This window comes from Anser cygnoides, chromosome 12, assembly GCF_040182565.1.
Source record: "Anser cygnoides isolate HZ-2024a breed goose chromosome 12, Taihu_goose_T2T_genome, whole genome shotgun sequence".
In the NCBI taxonomy this organism is placed as follows: Eukaryota; Metazoa; Chordata; class Aves; order Anseriformes; family Anatidae; genus Anser; species Anser cygnoides.
In genome coordinates this window covers 14,530,302-14,554,364 of record NC_089884.1, presented here as the reverse complement: position 1 = coordinate 14,554,364, position 24,063 = coordinate 14,530,302, and the positions used below count along the sequence as shown (strand labels likewise).

General features: G+C 38.4%; 1 protein-coding gene and 1 long non-coding RNA gene across 5 annotated transcripts in view; one reads left to right on the top strand and one right to left on the bottom strand.

Moving 5' to 3' along the window:
* The window catches only part of LOC106043098 (uncharacterized), a 139,629-nt gene that overhangs the window by 46,001 nt on the left and 69,565 nt on the right, over positions 1–24,063 (bottom strand). The gene's annotated exons all lie outside the window — the stretch shown is intronic.
* On the top strand, positions 1,931–22,642 carry PLA2G15 (phospholipase A2 group XV). Its single transcript, XM_013192358.3, has 6 exons — positions 1,931–2,163; positions 9,678–9,834; positions 12,142–12,260; positions 13,795–13,893; positions 15,295–15,519; positions 18,537–22,642. The coding sequence occupies exons 1-6, from the start codon at positions 2,022–2,024 to the stop codon at positions 19,046–19,048; spliced, it is 1,254 nt and encodes a 417-aa protein (XP_013047812.2). The 5' UTR covers positions 1,931–2,021; the 3' UTR covers positions 19,049–22,642.

Below are 24,063 nucleotides of genomic sequence, written 5' to 3'. Positions count from 1 at the left end.
CAAAGACAGCAAACAGTGAGCTTGCCTAAAATTTAGAGGGTGAAATAAAAGACTAAAACAAAAAAAAAAAAGACAAAAAAACAAACCCAAACTGAAAAAGCTCAACAAAAAACCTACATCATAATAACAGTACTACTAAAAGGCACAGAAAATGTGTTCAAAAACTGCTTTGCTGCTGTCCAAGGGAATCCAAGAGGCATAGCAAGGACTTGATAGTTGGTATTCCTTGAACCTCATGTCACAACACAAGGGATCTTGGCCTGACTACTTGGGCATGAACATTTTGGTGCTTTTTAGTATATAGCAGTATGAGAGAATGACTGAGTGACTGTTTTTATTTTATTTTTTAAACACAGCTTTACCCTTCCATAAGGTCTTTCACTGCATTTTGTAACATTTAATTCCTACACAAGGATCAGTGTTGCAACCACTTTTACAGACAGTCATACTTGCACACCCTGTCGTTTGCTTTAGTAGGAGGTCATTTCAAGTCAACACTTGTGTGGTGACTAAGCACCTGTCTTTGGGACGGAGGCAGGCCTTTGGTTTTGTTGGATGTTGTCACCTTTCCACTTAGTGTAAATATAACAGGTGTGGCAGCTGCCTGGAGAAAGACAATCCTAGATTTAGACTTAGTGTTGCCTTCCTTGAGTGCTTTGTTGAATTTTGTTCTTCTAATTTCAGAAGGATATATCCTCCTCCTTCCACATTAATGCCACAACAACCCCCTCACATTTTTCTGAATTCCAGTCAACAGGTTGTGTGCCTGTTTTTCCAGATTCTGCTTTCATGTGTAAATATTTTTGATGTGTCTTTCTGCAGAACTACAAATCTTGAATAATGAAGTCAGTGAGGCAATAACAGCTACATTTTTATATCTTACGGTGTATATATAGCTGGTTGAAATACGTAGGTCAATGAAAAGTAGTTTTCTACTTTTAGCGTCTCACTCCAATGTTGAGATACTGTTCGTGCTGGTGTGTAACCCATTCAAGGCAGGCATATTTCTGCAAATTAGCAGGCACACCAAAGGACGTAGGAAGCTCTAAAGCAGATATAAAGGTGCCCTTGTTGCTAAGTAACCCCATCAGAAATACTGTTACCCTGAGCATGAAGCGGTAACACCTGGCTCAGTGTATGTTCTCAGTAGGGCTGGATGCAGGAGTGAACCAAGGAAGCCTTGCTTTGCCCATTGACGTGATCATGGCTAGTCACGAGATGGGATTACACTGGTTCCAAGTACCATTTTATTTTCCCCCTTGTAGTTTGTGCTTCTATGGATACCTTTCCTTGTCCCCTTTGCAACTACCCACCACACTTCAGGCTGAGCAGACAACTTCTAGTAACCAGCATTGCCAAAGCATGAAGGCTCATGTCCCTTTGGGATTTAAAATCGTGTCATTACACATCTACCTGTTCTTGTTACGTGGATAAAGATCTAAAAATTTTTTTTTTGAATATTGGCAAACACCCAGCCTCAATGATACTGTGTACCAATTAGCTGTCACGCTAGTCAGTACACCTGAGTAACATGAAGTACTGCATCGCCTGTAACCTTTGATACTGGATGTGTTTGTGACTTTGCAATATGAAAATTCACAGCTGTAGGACGGTGTGTTTCTCCCTAACCCACACAGACCTCACCCCTCATGCGCTATCTGCCTTTCTGCCCTGATTTTACATGCAAACACCCCTTACTTCGGCTTCGGGCCCCGTCACGATCTCACGACCGTGGCTGCAGCTGCGTGAGGCGCTTCGCTCCTCACGGCGCGGCTGAGGCGGCGACCGGGAGCCGCCACCGGAGGCCGGGGAGGGAGAAAGAAGGAGCTCGGCAATCCGCGCTCGGGCTCTCCGCGCTCGGCTGGTGACTCCTCGCGGGGGCGGGCACCGGGCCGGGGCCGGGCCGGGGCGGAGCGAACTCTTTTCAGCCCGGGCGGCCCCGCTGGGCGAGAGGGACGGGACGGGACGGGTAGGGGACGGCGTGCCGCCGGCTCCCGGCCGCGGGGTTATGCGCTGGGGTAATGGTGCCGCCGGCCGGCGCTAGGCTCCTCCCGCGCCCGGGAGGGAGCTCTCTCCTCAGCATCCTCCTCCTCCTGCTGCTGCTCTGCCCCGGTGGCGGCTGCCTGCCGCGCCGCCGGCCCGTGGGGCCGCCCGTGGTGCTGGGTAAGAGCCGGGCTGGGCCCCCTGTGGGGTGATGGTGGGGGGTTTTGGGGTCCTCGCCGTGAGCCGGGGCTGGGGCCCGGCCCTGCGCTGCTCCCCGCCCGGCCACTGGCTCCTGGCGGGCTGCTGTTGTGCCCCTAGCTCTCCTTGGGGTTTGACAGGAGCAAGAGGTTGGGCTGGGGACAGCCTTGTTGCATCTGGTGGCATAGAGACTGGTGTGGAGTGCTGGCCTGGGAGTGCCAAGTCGTTACTAACAGATATGTAGAAAGCGTTCTTGTAAGTCCGGAGTAATTACGTTAGCTGCCCTCTGTGTCCATTGGTAAGAGTTGTGAGTAAACGTTAAATGTTAGAGTAATTTGCCTACTGAAATTGTAGTTCCTAAACATCCCCACTGATCAGGTGCACGTGGTGATATTAATGTCAGTAGACAGTCTTGTAAGCGGATGGTCTGATAATGATAAGGGGGAGAAGAAAATGGGAAAACATTGAGAGAGACAATCAGAGGCATCCTGTTTGGTTTAAGCTCTATTTACATACAATAGCTTAGGTTCTGTTGACTTTTTTTTTTTTTACTACTGTTACAAATTTCTGATGGAAAAGGGTAAATGCTGAACAAGAACTTCTTCAGAAGGCATTGTTTATCTGCCAAGCCCATCATGTACAAATTCACAGTTCTTCACGGGCGGCTGAGCTAACTGAGAGGATGCAGATTTGCAAGAAGATTTGCCACAAGAAGAAGCAGCAAAAGTATTTCATAAGAGGCTGGAATTAAAATCTGAACACAGGTCCTCTGAGTTCTGTCTCTGAAGGCTAGAAGCAATCTTTTATGCTGTCTCTCCACTCTGTAACACTGGGTTTCAGCAATAAGCTTTGGCACTTCAGTGCAAGCTTCTTCCTGATGAAGAGGACAATTTTAGTTGCCTAATATTCAACTCTAGCTACAAAGGAATCAAGGAAGATTTAAAAGCAATTGGGATAAGGGATACTGAATATAGTAGCATCAAGTTCTCACTGATGGATCTATTATACGCATATACGTTACCTAAGAATGTTTTAAAAAAACAATGGTTGACCTATTTTTCTCTTCATAAGAGAAACTCTGGGTAAACGATGTGTGGCTAACCATGGACTCATCAGTGAGTGGTTTACAAAACAGATTTTCTTGCTGTTAATTTTTATCAAACATTATAGAACTTGTATCTTTTACTATTCTAGTGTCTGTTCTAAAATTTTTCTGCTGTCCAGTCCTGATCTATCCAGAAAGTGAAGATTCAGTTGGTTTTAACGTGAGTAATTTTTCAGGCTTGTCGGTATGTTCGGGAAGGCAGGTGCTCTTAGGCAGTCACTTGCTGTAACTTATGTTTGCAAAATACCAGGGGGTTTTTGATGCGTATAAATCAACGTCTTTGTGAAAACACCTGCACCAAGAGCTTAGCTTCAATTAGACATGACATGGCAAGTGAAGGTCAAGCAAATAAAGGAGGAGAGGAAGGAGTGACTGTCGGTCACTCGCTGGCCCTGTATGAAATGTTGCCATACTGATTCTAGTTAACTTTTCATGACCTTTTCTTCACCCTTCTTGTATATGTGACATGTTAAGATAAGCTTTTTAGGAATTACTGCTATGAGGATGGTAGGAAGATTTAGGACAGTCATTTAGGGAGGTGTTCTAAGTGCTGGCTTAGCAGAGGTGTTTGGGAGAAAGAAGGGTGGAAAAAAAAAACATGCATTGACTTGGAATCACACATGCAGGAGACTAAGGTGTATGCAGGCTGTATGATATGGGTTGTACAGAGACTCCAAAACCACCTTGGGCTTGTAAGATGGGGACAGTGCTGATTCTCCTGATTTATCAGGCTGGCGTCTAGACCCTTAATTCTTCATATGTCTTCAATTTTAAACATATTTTTATTTTGTAGTAAGTGTGGTCTCATGATCTGCACATACACTCTTGGTCTGTTTTTATTTTTTTAAAGTCATCTAAGCAGAAAAAGGAGTTGGAAGTTTTGTCTTATTCTGTTCATGGCAAGTTGGCCATCTGATCTTAAGGAATAAAGAAGGAAGGAATGCTGTCTAAAGGAATGTTGTCAACATAATGATCGTTTCATAAATGTCTTTAGACCAGTGATGGTCATAAGACCCAGTGTAACTTGTTTTCAGAACTTTCCTGTAATGACTGAACTTGCAGCTGCAGCCTGTGCTTATTCAGGTGATGGAGAAGGAAGCAGAGCAGTAGTCTGCAAATATGGGACGTTGCTTTTATGTGGATAATGTCATTTTGCTCCCCAGAAAATAGCAAATAACTCTTCAGGAAGTCTCTCAAATCTGCAAACAGATCAGCTGCTTGGATACAACCCTGTCAATACCCTCAGATGGCTGCTGAGATTTTCTTTCTGCATTGATGACAGATCTCAGATTCGTGGAGCTACCTAACTGGCCTAAGTTTGGGTCTGAGAAACAGCCAAGCCAATCTAATAGATCATTAGTGCTCTTTCTCCTTTTATTGTGCCAATGTATTGGCCACTTTGTAAAGTCATTTGTCTGCTAAAGCAGGAGAGAACTAACCTGTTGAGGAAGAAGTGAGTAATTTTTGTAGCTGAATTGGCTTAATGAAGGAGCTGGCGCAAGGAATGCGGAGAGTGGCAATTCTCTGTTTAGATTAAGATGTTTTCTAAAGCTGGTCTGTGCATCATCAAGTGGTGTCTTGGTAGCAGGAGTTATTGTCTGAACACGAAATATGTCTTAAGATCATGTTTGTACATATGAAAGAAGCAAGACTAGGAACCAAACTGATGTTGGTAGTAATTGATAGCAAAAAAGCTCTAATGCAATTGGCTCAGCTTTCCCTGAGATTTAAAATAAGGCACCAAAGTGTATTCATATTATAGTGGAACCAGGGAAGAATAAGGTAAAAGTCAAAACTCAGAACTTTACTTCCCAAGCCCTGCCTGAAAGTGTGATATCGAAGACAGTGTTTGCTAAAATCTAAGATGACTGTCTTGGAGTTATTCCCTCAAGTGTTTTTGGGGAAGAGAGAACTACTTATGCTACTGAATTTTTCCTTTTTTTTTTTTTTTCCCCAAGTGTTCCTATTCAGCCAGGCCAATATATTCATACACAAAAATCTCCTGTAACAACCAGGACAGCCTACTTAATACCTTTACTCTATTGACAATATCGATCTCTGAAAATAATAATTTATTATGTGCTGATGTTTCTAGATATCTGCTTCATGTTTACACACAATTATAATAATCTTGCACTCTTTTATCAGTTTGGTTATGTATTCAACCTGCTTGTCTTCTAGTAAGACGTTCCTTTATTCTTTTCCTTTATTACTGTTCTTCCCACCTCATTTTCTCACATAGTCCATCCACAGTCACTATGTACTATGCCTTATCAATTTTGGGGTCGATAACCTGTCCTTATAAGATCAGCAGTGGATTCACTGAACTCTTTACCTTTTACAGCTGACTCAACACAATTACTATATCAATGTTCTGATACCTTCTGCAAACAATTTGTTAGGTACTTGGCTAAAGTTTTCTAGAAAGATGCCTAAATGAAGTTTGTTAATAATTGATTTACATGCAAAAGAGGTTTGTCTGAATTTCTGCTGACTGCTAATTGAGGGGCGTGTGTTTGTATGGTCAGCTGGCTAATGTCAAGAGTGATTTAACTGTTCATGCCTCATGTGATCTGAGGTATCTAGAAGTATCATGTGAGATCTTGTTTGCTTTCTTGTTCCTAATTTTAAACACAAGCCTTTTTTTGTAGAAGTCTATCACTGAGTCTATAAGCAACTTTGAGACGTTCTCCCTAGAGAACTGTAGTCAGTTTCAAATGAATTTTCCAGATAATTTGGTTTGATCTGAAGGAAGGGTAATTTCTGTAACCAAAACTTCACAATTATTTGAGGAAATATTAGCTAGTAAGAAAGTTCTGATATTTATCCAAAGGCATATCCACTTAGATAAATGCAGTAAAAAAAAAAAAGTACCAGCTGATAGCCTCTTTATTCAAAGCTGATTTTTTCCCCAGTTACCAGATTGGAAAATTTGGGAAAAAGAAGTACCAAGGAAACTTAAAATCGTAAAGGATTATTCCTTTTCTTTATGGTTTTGTTGACTGTTCAGTTTCCTGAGGGGTACTGAGGCAAGTCACTTTCCAGAGTGCAGTTTACTTATTGTCTTGTACTGGGAAGTCAATCAGTCACTAATTCTTTAGCGGAGTGATAGACAGGAGTATCAATGTATCCTAAAGGTGGTTGTTAGAATTCTCAGATTTGGAAAAGTTGTATCCTCTTAAGCTCTTGTATTTGTAAATGTGCTTTCCATAAAACTTAAACAAATACACATCATGGAAGGAGATCTACTAATTTTATCAAGGAAGTTGAGGCAAAAATCAGTGAAGGATATCATAATATTGGAAATTAATTAGGTTCATAAATGTATTAGAATGAGTTCTGTTGGGATTACAGTCTTTGTGAAAACTGAGAGTAATGCTAAAACTTACAGATCATCAAATCTGATGGAAACTTTTTTTCTGCCCAATGTGAAATCCCTGTTTGTTTCCAAGTGTTGCAGTTCATTAGTTAACACCTGCATTACACAACTGCAAGTTAGGGAAGCAATGGTACTGCTTGAAATCTTTTTCTGGATGTTCAGTTTTAACTAGTGCCAATGTATTTTGCAGAACTTCATTTGCCAGTTATTTTATAAATTTATGGAGTCAGTCTGTGGGCTTTAAAAAGTGAGAACCATCAGCAATAATTCTAGCAAAAAGGCCTGGAAATGCTACCTATTGGTAGGTATGAGGATGATGACAAAAAGTACTTATTCTGCCCACAGGTATTTTCTGTGTATGGTCTGAAAGCAAAGGGGATTTTTTTTCCTCTGACTGCTTTCAAATTCCATTTCGGAAAAATCAGAAAGGTATGTCCTTATCCTACAGAATTCATCTTGTGTGAGCTTTCTAACCTGTTGCTTTTCAAAAAGTCATGAAGTGGTTCTCCAGCCAACTGTAAATCATAAACACTGTTAAATTGTGTGGGTGAAGACTGAAGGTATTATATACTTATCTTCATAATTTGGAAAGTCAGAATTTTCCTTTTGTTCCCCATAGCTTTATCACAAACCCTTTTTAGCTTGCAGAATATACTTTTGAAAACAAAACGCCAGTTGTGAATGTAGTGATTAGCAGATCGACAATATGAAAGCATAAACCTGAAAGGAGACTTCTGTGTTAATATCTGCTTTATAAACAAACAGACATCATACCTTTGCGTGATACTTCAACTGCGGTACTGTAGCCTGGCACTTGTCCCTTAGCTTTTGTTTAGGATTACATAAAATTACCACGTCTTAACTAATCTGTTCACTGTCATCTTGTGAGCAAAAACTAGTATGTAATGATTCTCATCTTTGTGGTGGACATAAGAGCACAGCCTGTTTCATCAAGAAGCTTGAGGATAAAATATTCTAACCAAATTAAACTTGCAGTTAATCTAAAAGCACTCCAGTAACTCCAAGGGAGACCTTATACAGTTTCCTGCTTTCAGTATTCTTGTTTGTAAATGTATCTTTATTTTAATCTTCAGAGTTGTGAGTCTTCCTACTCCAAACTCCTGTGCTTATGACTATTTAAGTGCTGTTTGAAAAAGTTCTTAAAACTCTAAATAACATTCCAGGTGTTTGCCTAAGCTTTCAAAGGTATCTTTGCTGGAAGAACTTGATTTTTACCAAAGGAAAGGAGGTTCCAGGATAGAACAGAATGTCACTCGTGTACTTTGTTTTGCTTTGGAACTGAACACAAAATCAACCTGTTTTGTCCTTGGCAGGTCTGCTGCTGAAACTGGCCAGCCATGAATGATTGATATAAATAGAACTACATTCCGTTCTTTTTGTAATTGAGAGCACTGATACAGCGGCCAGAACAGGCACAAGATTGTGGAACAGGCTGTTGCCTTATACTTCTATAAGCAATAACTATACAGCATTTTGTGAGGTTACAAGACTGAACTGCAGTAAACTTTTTCTAGGGTGTGATGCAATGCTACAATCTTCCTTATTATGCTTTCCAGTAAATCAGTGTCCTTGAAATATGACCTAAATTTAACTGTGGTCAGCTACTGGATCTTTTAACGTTTCACTTAAGAGTACAGAAACAAAAACACTAAACACCTAACGAGTAAGTAGGGGCAGGCAATAAAGAAATCCTGAGGTATGTCTCGTGGTGGGCCACAATCTGTGGTGGCTGAAGGTAGGAAGAGTGTGGTTGTCACCGTCTGTACTTGGCCTGAAGTTCCATTCTTTTTCAGTTCTGCAGTAAATGTCATTGAAACCATATCTCGCTTTCTAGCTGAATGTTCCCCTAAGAGATATAAAGCCCTGGCTAAATATCAGCGTTCTGTAAGCCTTAATTGTTTTGATAAAATTCCTTACTAAAGGGCAGAGAGGAGGGAGAGCAACTGTATGGATAGGCCTGCATCTAAATCTTCAAAATAAAATATTGACACGTAAATAGGATACAGCTGTGGAAACCCACAAAAGGTACATGTTGGGGTAGGGAGCAGTGGGCAGATGGGAGAGGGGGAGAAAGGAGCTGAAAAGGTGGAAAAAATCATGAGAAGTGCCCAGCTTTTCAGTTAATGCAGTATTTTTGCCTTCCCAGTCGGGGGGAGATATAAAATATAAGTTTATATGGGGATTTGTTGCTGAAATTTTCAGTGGTACTTTTAAGCTTAGGAAATTCTTACTTCAAAATTAGAACTGTCTTTTATTTTGTGTTTAAAATAAAGGAAAACAAAGGAGTATGGGCATTTAGCATATGCTAAATTAAGAACAGTGTACTTTGGAGAAGGTGCAAATATAAGAACCTTCCCTCCAAGTATTCCTCCCTTACATCAGTAGTGTATCAAAACATTTACAAAGACCAAAACTGTGGCGTCCAAACCTGACTCATAATAATATGAAACTACACATTTGGATTAGCACACTAGCCAACTAAATTTAGTGTAATAGAAGTGCCGTAGGAGGTGATAATTCCATTTAAATTTTACTTTCACTTTTGTGTCAAATTCAGTTTGCAGACAACTCATTAAAAAGAACAAAGACGTTCAATTGTATTACCTGCAGGAAAAAAAAAATCCTTCTGACTCAATTTGCATTTTAAAACACGAATAATTCTGGCAATGTCTGAGACAATGTGTTTTTCATACCTATGGCTTAAGCTGACCTGTTCCTGTACTGTCTGTTCTTTGAAGTTAGGAACTATTCATCCGGAGTTATCTTACATGGTGGCTCCCCGGCTCATGTTTTTTTCTTTTTTTTTTTTTTTGAGAAATTAAATTTCTTCTGTGGGAAATACGTATGCAATACTCCCTTTAACTGGATAAAAATAATTAACTATTACGTCTGAATGCAGTGATACTGCATGTGAGGACTGCAGCATTACAATGTTATAACCGAAAATGTTATACTCCTTTCATTTTAGTGTCTCCTTTTTATATCTTTCAGTTCCGGGGGACTTAGGTAATCAGCTGGAGGCAAAATTAGATAAGCCATCAGTAGTGCACTATCTCTGCTCTAAGAAAACTGACAGCTATTTTACACTCTGGCTGAATTTAGAATTGCTCCTGCCTGTCATCATTGACTGCTGGATTGATAATATCAGGTAAGACCAGATACGTTGCTCTTTGCAGTTATCTCCTTCCCCTAAGCTGACGTGCTTTGTACAGAACTGCCACCTTAAGTTTCTTTTTTTGATTCAAGAGCAATGAGAGAAATGACTTGGATTTCTGTTAGGCAGAGTAACAGGCTGACTGGGAGGATGTGGCTCTGTTGCATGTGCAGTAGTAGTTCATCACCCCTGAAGAAAATGAGATTCTCTTAGTTTCTGCCACCTCCCTGTACTACCAGTTACCATGTGTTGGCTTGGGCACTTACCGGACTTCTGTAGGCTTATCTAAAGCAGAACATTTGCTGCTGTTTTGATGAGTAAGTGGGAAGGAGATTCATTGGGCAGCTGAGAAAAGGAAAGATAGGAATGTGAGCTTGCACTTTTCCTGGCAGTATGTCATCAGAGAGCAGTTTCATGGGCAGCTGAGATACCTGGGATCCTTTAAGTGCAGTCTGGAAGTTTTACCAGAATTATTTTAGCTCTACAAATTGTCAATATTTAAAGTTTATGGGGTATTTTATCACTTATTGCTTCATTAATGTTCATGTAAAAATCATAAATATCTCTAAGGAAAAAAATATTTAGTTTGTGCAATTAAAAAATTGACCACTATTTAATAATAAGTTATGGATTTGACAGAAACTCATAGCACGTGAAAGGCATTGACATGGGATTGAAATCCAAAATCCCTTTATCCTTTTTGGGATGATGTTGAAAATCACAGTATTGCAAGTAGTGATTAAATAAATCTTTCTCTTAATGAACTAAAATTGCTACAACTTCTTATGGTATGGAAAGACAGCTTTGCAGTGCCTCCTCAATAAACATTTTTTGCTTCTCTTGGTTAGGCAGAATCCCTTGTGGCTTTTCTATGGTTTTATGGGCTGTAATACTGAGTATTCAAGGAAAGAGGAGTATGAAAAATGTAAAGGCTTCCAAGAGTAGTGTATGAATGCATTCAAGAATGCAACACCATGTGAATGTGTATCAGCACTTTAAGTTGCAATTAGGAATTCATGAGCCAAAGCATGACTGCATTTGTTTGGAGTGTGCTAGAACTGATAAGCGAGAGTACTTGCTGGAGGTCCCAGGTTGTGTGCATTGCAGTATTAACTTTGACATAAAAGGATGTATATTTTTTAAAGATATAGAGCAGAATTGACATAAAGGCTCAGTTTTTCTTATCTTCTGTTTTGAAATCCATTTGCAAGAATGGGAGGAAGGGCATCTTGCCACTGTGCTGTGGCATCTTAAAATAATCTGTTAATCATTTTCCATTTTCAACTTTGTGTGGCTTCAAAGTAATTTTTGATCTTAGCCTCTTCCAAGTAATGTTATGTCTCCAGCAAATCTCTGCCTGTAGCTTTGTGAGTACTATAAACATATGGACACAAATATATTTTATAATATAAGTAGAATGCCAGAGGGATAAGTCACTTGGTTTCTTAGCTGAAAACTTTTAGATTTAAAAATCTTTCTAAACTCAATGTTCCTTCTGTCAAAGATAACACTTTGTATCTTTCCTAACTAGCTTTCATTGCGTTATTTGTGTATAGAAAACTGATTCTGCATAGCTAATTAGTAGCAGCTTAGCACTTCCTTTTGAAAGACTAAACAGATCTAAAACATAAAGCAACCAATGGGAAAAACAAGAACAGTAATTGCAGAATTTCAATTTTTGTGGGCCGCTGGAAAATCAGTGTGAAGTTTTAAATTTGATGCTTTACATTCTGCAGCCTGGGGAGGGGGAATTATCTAAAAAACACTTCATGCCTACATGTGTTACCTGAGGTAGCAATTGTTATTAGTCAAAAAATAGCAAATGCTTCCTTATGCTGGTAATTAAACACAAATTATTTTTAACTAGGGGAATTCTTGTTATCTGATTTTTAAAGGTATTTTATCTTCTACTGCCGCACCTTTTTTCTTACATTCTTGACAAGTTTTCTCCGTTTTGTGGCTTGATGCAAGGTGAAATGGTGTAGAACTATACTAAGAAGCTTATGTTGTTCTAAAGTCGAAGTCTAGGCATAATTCTGTATTCTAAGATTAATAGAGAAGATATGCCTTATATGCTGAATCTAAAACTAAAAACTTATTAGAATAATTGTTTGCACTGTAAAACCACTTAGCCATTAGAGTACTCTTATGTTTGCCTGTTTTTTTTTTTTTTTTTTTTTACTTCTGGGTAATAGTACTTAAAGTTCTTGTTACTGCACTCAGTGAAAGACCTAATGTGGCTGAGAGCTGTCATGTGGTAATATGACATGCTTCATGTTTCTGTTTTTTTTTTTCTTCCAGACTGGTATATAATAGAACGAGTAAGATAACAGAACCACCAGATGGAGTGGATATCAGAGTCCCAGGCTTTGGGCAGACGTTTTCTTTGGAATTTCTTGACCCAAGTAAAAGGAGCGTTGGTATGCAGAAGCATATTTGAAATGCTTTGTCACTTGTAGGATTTCTAGTATGTCTTTATATAACAAACCACTGAAATTTGACTTCAAATTGAGTTCTGTTTACAGGTAGAAATACCTTTTTTGTAGTAGTGTAGCACATAGCTCACTTGGCTTTTCAGTGTTTTGATTGTACATCTTTTTGTCCACTGTTTGGCATGATGGGTTGAGACAAGAAAACTTATTTAGTCTTGTGCCAGATTGAAGATCTCTGGATAAAACTTGAGTAGGCATCTTGAAGACTCTTTAGAAAATGAGATGGATTGATTAGAAAATTGTGTTAGTGAGCCTTGACAAGCAAGCAAAATACAAAACAAACATTTCTTCAGCTTAGTTTTGAGCATGGCGTTCTTTGGTATCAAGAATGAGGTAATGGACTTGGGGGAGGTGGGATCACTTTGCAGCTCCGTTTCTTGTCAGTGCCAGAATAATTGAATTCATGCTGCAAAAGATTGCTGCATTACTGTGTTTGGTTGCAGTTTCCTTTTTTTTTTTTTCCCAGGAGTCTTTCAGAAAATACTGGTAACCTTATGTGAGAAGTTGTTAGCTGTGGCTAATGGCTTAAATAATTTAATAGCCAGTAATGCTTCACTGTAGAATGGTCCCTGTTCAGTTGCATGTATTTCTTCTTTTTCTTTTCCATAGTGAGCTGTCTCCAAAAGGGCACTACTATGCTTGGTGATCTTCGCTTCATAAACCTGATAAGTAGAATAGGGCCATATTTAAAACCGCCTCTGTTTGTTTCAGGGACATTCAAGCATTCAAGACTAAGGATTGAGGCATTGATCAAAATGTAAATATGGCTGTGATATTCAACAGGATGTTTTGACTTCCTAAAGTGTTTCACTTCCTAAAGTGTTACTAGGTGCCCTTAACTGTGGTAATACTTGCATCCTATGTTTCAAAGCCTGTAATACATAACATCTTAACACAGATACTTGCGGTCAGTCTGCGAGTGTTTCCCTTCTTTGCTTTTGAAGCTTTATGTTCTGTCTCAGTCTGCTAACTGATAGATAGGAAAATAACTTTGGGTAGCTTCCAGTTTTGCCCTGGGGTATGCTGTAAGCTTTTTGTTTCCAAGAATAAAAATTGATCCAGAATTTGCCAACATTTATGAATGTATTATATGCCATAACTGAAGTTAATCTGCAATGAACATAAGCTAGGACTGTAATGTAGTAATTTCTCTTTTAAACAGTTCAATGGTCAGTTATGCTGAGGGAAAACTAGTCCCTGCTGTGTATGACATGTTTTGCTGCGGCCAACTAGGAAGAATTTTTTAAGAATAGTAGTTTTTCTTTTCGGGGACAGTAAGCATAACTCATTTTGCTTAATATGCAGCTTTTTAGATTGTCAGATTGATAAGATTAGGGTTTTAATGTCCATCTAATATACGGAATCATAGGTAATGCATCCCGAACTTGCATCGTAATTGTATGATGGCTGCTTCTAATGCTGATCTTTTCACTGTTACATTTCTCTGATTTTATGTCTACAGGCAGCTACTTCTATATGCTGGTGCAGAGTTTAGTAGACTGGGGCTACAAACGTGATGAAGATGTAAGAGGAGCACCTTATGACTGGCGAAAGGCACCAAGTAAATGTCTTGTTTGAACAAACTTTCTTGACTCTCCAAGCAAGTAAATAGTTTTGGGTCCTGTCCCCCACCTGTCCCCCCATCCTAGTTGTACTATTATACTTAAAACCTTATTTTGAACTAGTTCTTAGGGCCTGGGTACACCTAGACTCCGATGAAAGCTCTGTGGTATGGTCTTTTTTTTTTTTTTCCTCTAAATGATTTGCTACTTAAGATTTGCCTAAAAGAATAAACAACCAAAACCCACCAAACTCCACAAAAACACCCCTCCCTATGGTGCATTAATAGTGGAATTTCTAAAGTCTACATTATCAGTCTTCAGAAAGAACTTTGCTAAGGGTATCACTTTGCTGGTTTTGGAGTCACACCAAATCTAGCAGAACTGCCTTGACTGTATCCTGAGGAATAAATTGTATTTAATGTCCTTAAAACTGAGCAATGAGGGGTGCTGCCTACATTTTTCTAAGCTTGTTTTTATGTAAGTGTTAAAACGTAGTACTCTTCATCTTATTCTATTCCACATGAGCACAAGTGGTTTGTAGATTCTTCACAGCTTGTGAAGCATATTGAAGAAATCGTATATATGTTTTATAAATACTAATATTCTAGTGTCAAGTTTGCTTTGGCCCACAAAACTGAAGCATGTAGCCCTGGCATCCAGGAATACTGCCTGAAGGAAAATCGATAATGATGACTTTTGTTTCTGATGTGACTGCTTTAAATTTCTGTTGCAGTTGACACACAGAATTAGTATCTTATTACAGGGTTATGGAAAGGTATTATTGATTTTTTTTTTCCCCTCCTCATTTTAAAGCTCATTTAATTACATCTAATAGAAATGAAGTATACTGTGCCAGCAGAAATCTGCAAGAACTCTTATTTAGGGATAACTTTGCTTATAGAAGATGTGCTGCTAAATGGTTCATGCATACTTTAAAAGACTGATCTGAACTTTATTTGTACTTTCATGAAATGATGAATCTTCCTGGACTTACAAAACTTATATTTTTTGGGGGAAAAAAATGCAGTTCATAGGAAGTTCAGATAGTTGTTTTTTTTCAAAACTCTGCATTAGCACAATTATTCTAGACTCCAAATGAATTCCACTGTTGATTTTTGTGGGAGGAAAATTAGCATTCCATCAGCATGGGATACTTCCCAGAAAATCTGATCTTAAATGTATTTTAAAGGTAGGAAAAAGTGGAGTAATGTTTTAAAATATATTTAAGCTTCATAGAAGTAGGAAGAAACTGTCTTAAAGCATCAGCCTTTCATAAATTACTGATGTAAAGATGCATTGGTTTCGATTGCTTCAAAATATTACCTTTTAAATAATTGTGTTGAAGGATGGCATCCACAATTAGCGATTATAACTGTGTGACCTGTGTATTTCTCATTTAGATGAGAATGGAGACTATTTTGTGGCCCTTCGCAAGATGATAGAGTTAATGTATGAGCAGTATGGAAGTCCTGTTGTTTTAATTGCCCACAGTATGGGTAACATGTATACCCTGTACTTCCTCAACCATCAGACTCAGGAATGGAAAGACAAGTACATAAAGGATTATGTGTCACTAGGTGCTCCGTGGGGAGGAGTAGCTAAAACTCTCCGTGTGCTGGCTTCAGGTAGGTAATTTGAGGGTTTGCAATGTATTTTGTAAGTAGTATGAAATATACTAAATAGTACCTTCAACTTTCATCCTCTGGTCTTACAGTTAACTACGAAGTACTACGAAGTTAAAAATATTTTTTTGTAAGTGGTGGCAACTTGATGTCTGAAGTCCTGTGGCCAGACTGTCTTTCCATTCATGGGAATGGACCAAGTTTTTACATCCCTTAACTAGGAGCTGCATCCCCTCTTAACCTTTCAGCAGATGACACAAGCAGCTGCTGTTTGACCTGCTGCATCTTATTTCTGTCGCTTCTGCCTGCAGCCTGACTGTTCTCTGTTCAGTATTGCTAAGCCAACATGGACTCTAGAGCATTCAGTAGTTGCCTTTGATTAAATATCATACAGCTGCTTGAGATGAACATAAAGGGGAACTGGTAGATGCAATGGAGAAGTGGTGTGGTGCCCAGAGCACAGATGCCTGCTGAAGTTATAGCTTGGTTTAAAAAAAAAAAAAAAAGTCTTTCACTATGCAACTGCAAACAACTGAGAGAAAGCTAAGTTACCACATTATGTTATACCATAACTATTTCACAGCAAAACAATATTATTTTGTGCTTTTGGCATTTAATTTGCAATGTTTCTGTCCTGCTGTTTCCTTGCTTTTGTTTGGCTAGCTTTGGTTATTAGTTGCATCCCAAACAAAGCTGACATCAGAAATGGGCTTCATCAAAATGCAGAGCACATAGCAACTGCCAGCCATGCATGGACAAATCAAAAGAATGCTTTGCTTAGCAAAGGAATTTGATTCTGAACAGGAATGCACAACTCAGTTATTTAAAAAAAAATAAATCAGATGTTTGTATTGAGTTGTACATTGTTAACTCTATTGCAGTGGCACTGTAAAATAAAATAAAAAAAAAAAAAAAAAAAAAATTGACTTCCTTCTTTCCACAGGCTTTGTCTGACAAGTTTGTATGCTATAGAAAGGGCAGGAAGTGAGCAATGTTAAAAATACCTTCATAAAACTCCAAAAGACTACACAGTTTCAGTCTCGGATTTCCTTTGAATTAAATTTCAGTGCTTCATATTTTGCTTATCCATTATAATACATCTCATCCAAATCAGCTAGCTATACACGTCTAATGAATAGTTAGATTCCTACTAAATCATAATCATCTCTTAATTTGTATGTCTGTAGTATTAAACTTCATGGTTTGGAGCAGAAAGTCAAGATGCAGGAGACTTAAGAGGCATAGTATAGTATCAGAATGCCCATTTTTAGGCTAGTTCTGTTTCCTAAACATCTGTAGGTAAAAAAATCACCACCATCAGGTGTTAATGTTTTGATTACATTAGTCTAGCTAGTTTCTGAAATTATCAGGATACTAGCATGCAGAAGAATCGTTGCTTTAGCAAAAGTACTGTGTTCCTGGAGGAAACATCAGGCAAGCTTTCTTCAAGCAGAAATGCATTCTTTCTGTTCCCCTTCCTGTTTATAGTATGTTAATGGCTAGGACTTGATGTTAAATCCACGGTTGTTATCAAAGTGGCAAGCAGCACACAAGTGGAAATTACTGTCTCTAGACTGTCTCTAGATCTTCTGTGCTGCTTACTGCTACATATTTAAGTGTTTCACAGGATTGGTATTTTTATTACAACAATTCTATTGCCAATAAAGTGAGGATGCTCTTCCTGTTTTACATATGGCAAGCACAGACGCAAAGTTGACTTGTTCTTTTTTCTGATTGTCAGCTTGAAATGCTGACAACGTTGTCTTTAGACCTAATATTTTATATTCTATAATGTCGGTGCCTGCTGGCCTAAGTGTGGTCTTGACCTTATAGTACTTCTGCACTTCAGGAAAAAAGTATAAGATTTGATAAGCAGTTCTGAAAGAAAAGGCTGGAGTAGAGTGTCAGGTTCTGTACTTGTTTATTCTGCTTGAAATAAACTTGGTACAGACTTCTCTAATTTTTAGGTTTGGAATTCAGGATTTCATTGCTGAAAACTTGCAAGTAGTATTTGGTAGCTTAGTGGTGAGTGTGCACAGCTAAGTATTTATACCACACAGTAATGTGAAATGCATTTAAGGACTTCTGTAATTCTTGCTGTGCTCTCTTGAGTTTCCTTTTTATCTGTTTCTCAGGATTATGCTTGTAATGTCTCCATGCAATCCTCCTGAAAATGGCAGTAAATACTGTGCTTTAGCTGGTCTTGCTGAACCAACAGTGCCACCTTATGGAATTGAAAAATAAATACATGCTTTGGTGCTGTTTCAGGAACAGCAGTTTTGGTATTTCAATTTTTAAGGTTTTGTTGACATGAATAACGACATGCTGTAACTACCTGAACCTAATAACAAAAAATCGGATTCAAGTTTCAGTTGTCAAGAGAATTGAGGAGTGCTAGCCACTGCGATGGAAAATAGGTCAGATCAGTCACCACAAAAAAGAACTCTGATCTCAGAACTGTTTCAAAAAAATAAAAAATAAATTCCAGTGATCGCTATGTATGCTATTTATTAAGTGGATTTTAATTTGGGGGAGAAAGACATGAGCAGTGGTTACAATCTGAAGAAAGCATATAAATTATAACTTAATCCCATGTTAATTTGAGCCATCTTTAGAACAGACTGCCAAGAAAAATGTATAGACTTGATGTCAACAACTAAAAAATCTTGTTCTTCAAATGTTTTGGTCAAGCATTAGTGTACTGTATTAAACCTAAATGGGGTAAAGTGGAATAATTTTGAGGTTTATTGGGTATACGATAATTTAAGACCTTTAAGGTAGCAGTGCTCTTGGTTTGTCAGTCATTCATAGTTATTAACTTGTATGTAAATTTGTAAGTTATTGGAAGTTAGTTTGCAGAAGTCGATTACTGAGACAATCAAAAATGAAAAACTTCTCCAATTTTCACTGTAAGCAAATGGAATATTTTTTGATTTATCACTGAGCAGTACTAATTGCTTCTGGTTGTGAGATCATGCACTGTTTTATGTATAATGTAATTCTACCTTTTTTTTTTTAAGGTGACAACAACAGAATACCTGTCATCAGTTCACTCAAGATTCGAGACCAGCAGCGATCAGCGGTTTCCACAAATTGGATGCTCCCCTACAACTACACATGGCCTCCAGATAAGGTCTTTGTAACCACACCTACAGCCAACTATACCCTTCAGGATTACCAAAAATTCTACAGGGACATCAATTTTGAAGATGGCTGGCTCATGAGACAAGACACTGAACCCTTGGTCTACCAGATGACACCACCTGGTGTGCGCATACACTGTCTTTATGGTACTGGCATAGAAACACCGGATTCCTTCCATTATGAAAGTTTTCCTGACAAAGAGCCCAAGATTATTTACAGTGATGGGGATGGTACAGTAAACTTACAGAGTGCCTTGCAATGTCAAAAGTGGGTGGACATGCAAAAACAGGAAGTGGTGGTATTTGAGCTTTCAGGAAATGAGCATATTCAAATGCTATCAAACGATACTACTATCTCTTATGTGAAAAAGCTGCTTTTCAATTTGTGATACCTTGTGTTGACAATTATTTTCCTCACCTGTGATGCCTTCCCTTAAGTAAGGGAAATGCCTTTTAATCCCTTGGAATTTAGTTATTTGAATTATTTATTGTGTTTTTTTTAAGGTTGTGTTCAAGACATTGGTTGGTGTCCTAAATGGTTGTCTCCGATGTATGTTCATGATGCTTCATGGTGTTTTCATATTCTGAAAACCTGGTCAAATATGCACTTTGGTGCCTCCAGTATTGTGTCCAGTATTCATACAGACTTTCGTTTGGAGATTGTGCGGCCCCTTGCACGTACTACGTGATTTCTCCTTTGTGTGGCCTTTTTAGGGTTAGGAGTAGGAGGGCTGGAAAGGATTGCAATCTGACTCCCATGAAACAAGGGAAGGATATTAACAATTTGAGAAGCACAGCAAATTCCTTCTCAAGGGTCTTGCATATTCTTGCATATCCACAGTTCCCACTACCTTAGTTTGTAAATATACATATCTACTAGGTAAGATAGACAAGAGGTCTGTCTGGTACTGGATGATCTTTTGTCACATCCAGCCATTCTTTTGTTACAGCTTTTTGGGGAAAAAAGATAATGTGTTAATTATTTGAAGGTTCTTATTAAGTACCTTTTTTCTTAAGAAAGAGGAAAAAGTTGTTTGCTTATTGACTTCTAGAGCCTAATGACTTAATCAGGAATCTGAGGAGTTCTCACCTGGTGCATTATTATCCATGACAGAAAAGTTCAGCTGTGGCTGGGGCTTGCAATACCCTTCTTTAGCTGTGTAAATTCTTTAGCATGTAAATTAAAGCTAATAGAATTGAATGCAGGCAAACAATACATACAGTGCAGAATTGCACTTCAGGTTGCAAAAGATCTCCAGTAATGGAAATGATAACGGATGGTGGGCATTCATTAAAAATGGGAAATGAATTTCCTGATAGGGCAGGGAGTGGAAGCCAGCGTAGCACTGATATAAAATACAAAACTTGTTCTCAAATAATTAAGCTCTTATTCAGTTACTGGCCAAGCAGTGGTTGGATAAATGTTGCATTCAGTTGAAAAGAAACTTTAAACTTCAAAACACAATCTATGGGAACTGAATTTTAGTTATATAATTGCTGTTTTAAGAAGTTGAGATCTCAATTTCTGTTCCTTAAATGTTTAGATAATTGCCAAACATGCAACTCCGTTACAGTACTGTTTTATTCAGCGTTTAGAAAAAATATTTCGGCTTTGAACTACACAGAAATGATGGCGTAAAGGCCATGGTATTTACAACCTTGATTATAGAAGTCCCACTGGAAAAATGTCACTGGAAGATTCTTTTTGCTTGCTTTAAAATTAGTCACCCAGTTAGACTCTACTTAGTTCTCAGAAAACATCTTTAAATGCTTTCAAAATGCTAGGTCTTCCAGAAAAAATGAGTTTTAGAAACTCATGAGAAGCATTGGGGATTCACTGCTTATGAAACTGAAGTTCTCTGAAGGGTAAACTTTAACTATTTTTGTAGCGTGCATAAAATGCTTACTACCATCAAATATAAGAATAAGGTATGTTGAAATGACAGGTTTGAACTCTTTATTACTGAAAAAAATATTTTTGGCACAGGAAGTAGGTTTAAAGCTTTAAATTTAATTTCAGAAATGATTTGTAAATCCAGAACAACTCAAGCTAGGGTCATGGATAAGCTAAATATCTTCCTAGGTTTCTAACTTGCTTATGTAGCTTCACTTTTCCCCTGCGTTTTTCCCTATTACTTTGGTTGAGGGAGAAGACACTTTTCTGATGTTAAAAATGGAATGTGTATCTTGTCATCAGTTGCCTGGGAACCTATCGTTCAGCAGCTATATTGTCTAGACCTCTCCAGAGAAACTACTGTGCTGTCCCAAGCCACTTATAATTGGTTACTGCTGAAATGAGGAGGGGTGGGACGCAGGCAGCACGCAAGTCTTTCAGCCAAGTGTTCTACTTTGTGCAGGGCTGTCAGCTGGATAAGCTTCAGGCTTGTGTTCCAAGACTGCTCAAAGTTAAAGCTCTTCCTTTTGGTCTGACTCAATTTTTGAATAAATTGATATGTTACTGTTTTGCAACAGAAAGAAATTAGACAACAGCTTTTCACAATCTATTTCTTGCTGAAGTAGAATGCCTGTCAATAAGCACTTGAACGAGCAGAGCTGGAGGCTGTATTGCAGGCTACCAACAACAGCATCAAGGGCAGAAAAATGAAAAAAGGACGTAGGCAGACAGTTCTTAACCTGATCTGGAGAATGTATCTAAGTTTCATTTAGTTCCTTACCTGTTTAGTTAATCACATTCTCAGTCTCATACCAAGAGTTTAGCTTGAAGTTCCAAAATATGTTGTTCTAAAACATGCTTTTTAAATTTTAATATTTCTCTTTTGGGGTGCAAAAAATTTCTTTTCTAGTTTTTGGGATCTAGTATTGTTTCTGAAATCAGTTGACTGCATCTCTTGACCTGAAGACTTGTAAACAATTTATCTATATTTATCCTTAGCTTTCCATTAGTAGACAAGCCCAACAGTGTCTGTGCTTAATCTTGTTAGCTATTCTGGTAAAAATGATGAATATGGAAGTTCTTCAGGCCTTGGTTTTGGCTTTCTATTTATTACTACGAAATATTGTCTGAGAATGTGGAGACCGTTAGCACAAGCACAGCGCTTCTGAGTTTGATCTGATGGTTCTACAGACTGTAGCTCTGTTTTCTGTTCAGAACCTCTGATTTTTTTTCTGCCAAACTATCTTCAGCCCCTTCATTTTCTGTTTCTTGCATATTGGGATAGACTTGTGGCTGTGAAGTGAACGCAGCAAGCTACATTACTCTAATCACTGAAACTGAACCACTACACTCAGCCCTTTGAGAAGTGCTTACTCAGGCATATTCCTCTACAAGGCAAGAGTATTTAGCATTCTTTATAGGCTTGCTACCTCCATGTAGCACTTGAGCATTCTAGATTTTTATGGGGAAAGAGGGGTATGAAGAATTACATCTTAAAGGGAAGAGGGGAACGTGACAGTTCCTTAAGAGGAGTAACTCTGGTGCTTTGCCACATTGCACAGTTGAAAACTTTTTGATTTTACTGACATGTCTTTGTTATAATGAACACATATGGATCATGTCTCTCTCTTTCCATAACTTTTACTAGGTTTTATTCTTCCAGGATATTTTCAGAAACCAAAAATAGTCTTGAGGACCAAATGTGTTTATTTTTGACAAAATGTATAGAAAATGCTGAAGGGGCTTTCAGCTGTCGTTGTAATACTTCTGAAGTGGCTCAGAGTCACTATGTGATTCTGTTTAAAACACAGAAGGCTTCAATAACTAGCAATAATTGCAATGGACTTGCAGACCAAAGGAAGGAATGTTTGATATTAAGGTAGTTCTTGGAGCACAGTGTGTTCAAGGCCCTCTTAAATTCAGGGAATGTTTGGCAATGACTCTGCTGCTCTACATTTAACAGTATTTTGTATGGAACATATTCTGAAACCTAACATTTTATATGCCCTTTTTGTGTATGAATGCGGTCAATAGATTTTGAATATTTTACTGTCATACTTTGATAACATAATAAAGTTGATCTAAGACAGCCTGTGTCCTGTTGTGAATGTCTTGTCTCTCAGATGCAAGGTTAAATTGTTGTAGTTTTTCTATTCAAGAGATTCTCGAGGTGTCTCCCTTTGTCACAATTGTTTCTTGGCTCATCTTCCAAATCCAGCTACTGACTTCTGATGTTATGCCTTCCCCCCCAGTATGTTTAAAGCTCTCTTGTTAATTGTTCTTGAGATGTGGGGCTAAAATTACTCAATTCCTTTTTGCTTGCCTCTTTCTTGCTCATCTTGTATGCAATAAAAGTTCTCAGGATGCTTCATGCTTCTTTTCACGTCATCATTTTGAGCTTAGTCCCTCAAACTTGAAATGCCCTAGATGCTAGCAATTGTCTTTATACTGTTGGCTTCCAAACTGATGCGCAAATCCATGCAAATTGACCACACAATTTCATTATTGTATAAAACCTTTTTTTGCAATTAAAAGAAGTGCATTGTGGCTCAATTGTTAAGTTTTAAGCACAGGGAATGATTTGGCAAGGCAAAAAAAAATGAAGTTATCTATCTACATTGTTGAAGTGTTCTAAAAGTTTGTTGGGCAAGCATAAGTCTGCTGGTGGCTTGCCAGGATGCCTCAGTGTCCTGTGGTATAAGCCTACAACTCTTGAGATGGGGGGAAAAAAAGATGGTCTTAAAATTTGCCGTCTTGGGGCTTTTTTCACGTGGTAAAGCCTAGTACAAGATGAATATTAGTAAGTGCTGCTCCTCTCAGTGCCCTAGATCCCTGGGAACTGGACTTCTCATCCCATTCCAGTTCTTGTTTATGCCTATGTTATCTTCTTCAAGATACAGTGATGTCACACGACTGCAGGAGGAAGAGGAATGTGGCCTTCTTCCAGCTCCCCATTAAAATGTGGAAAATCCTGTATTACAGCACTTCATCAATTCTTAGAAGAAGCTGGAAAGTAGAAGCAGAGGCTGAAACTACAGGGGGGTGGTAACGTTAGAATACTGATGCAACACCAGTGACACCAGTGCTAGGTTGTCATGCATCTTTTAAATCAAAACGTTGTATTTACAGATTGCCTGATGCTATTCTGCTGTGCAATCTCAAATATTTGCTTTGAGGGAAAAACAGTTTTCAAAATTATGCTGAATTTCTCATTTGCTTGAACTAGTTCAATGAGAATTAAATTGGAATGTTCAGCTCCTGAATCAGCATCCTTCAGGCAAAAGTGCAATGCAGTATGAGCCAAGGAAATCAGAGAAGTTTGTAAGTAATGTTTGACTCAAAATATTGGTGTTAAGCTTGTCTTAATGGTTTGTCTACATTTAAGTCACTTGCCAAGGTGTAGCACCTGAGTTCCTGAGGAGAATCTTCTAATACTGATCCTCCACTACTGTTCACACTTTGTGACCACTTAAAGGTACTCGATGTAGCTCAGTTTTACCTCCAGCTAGC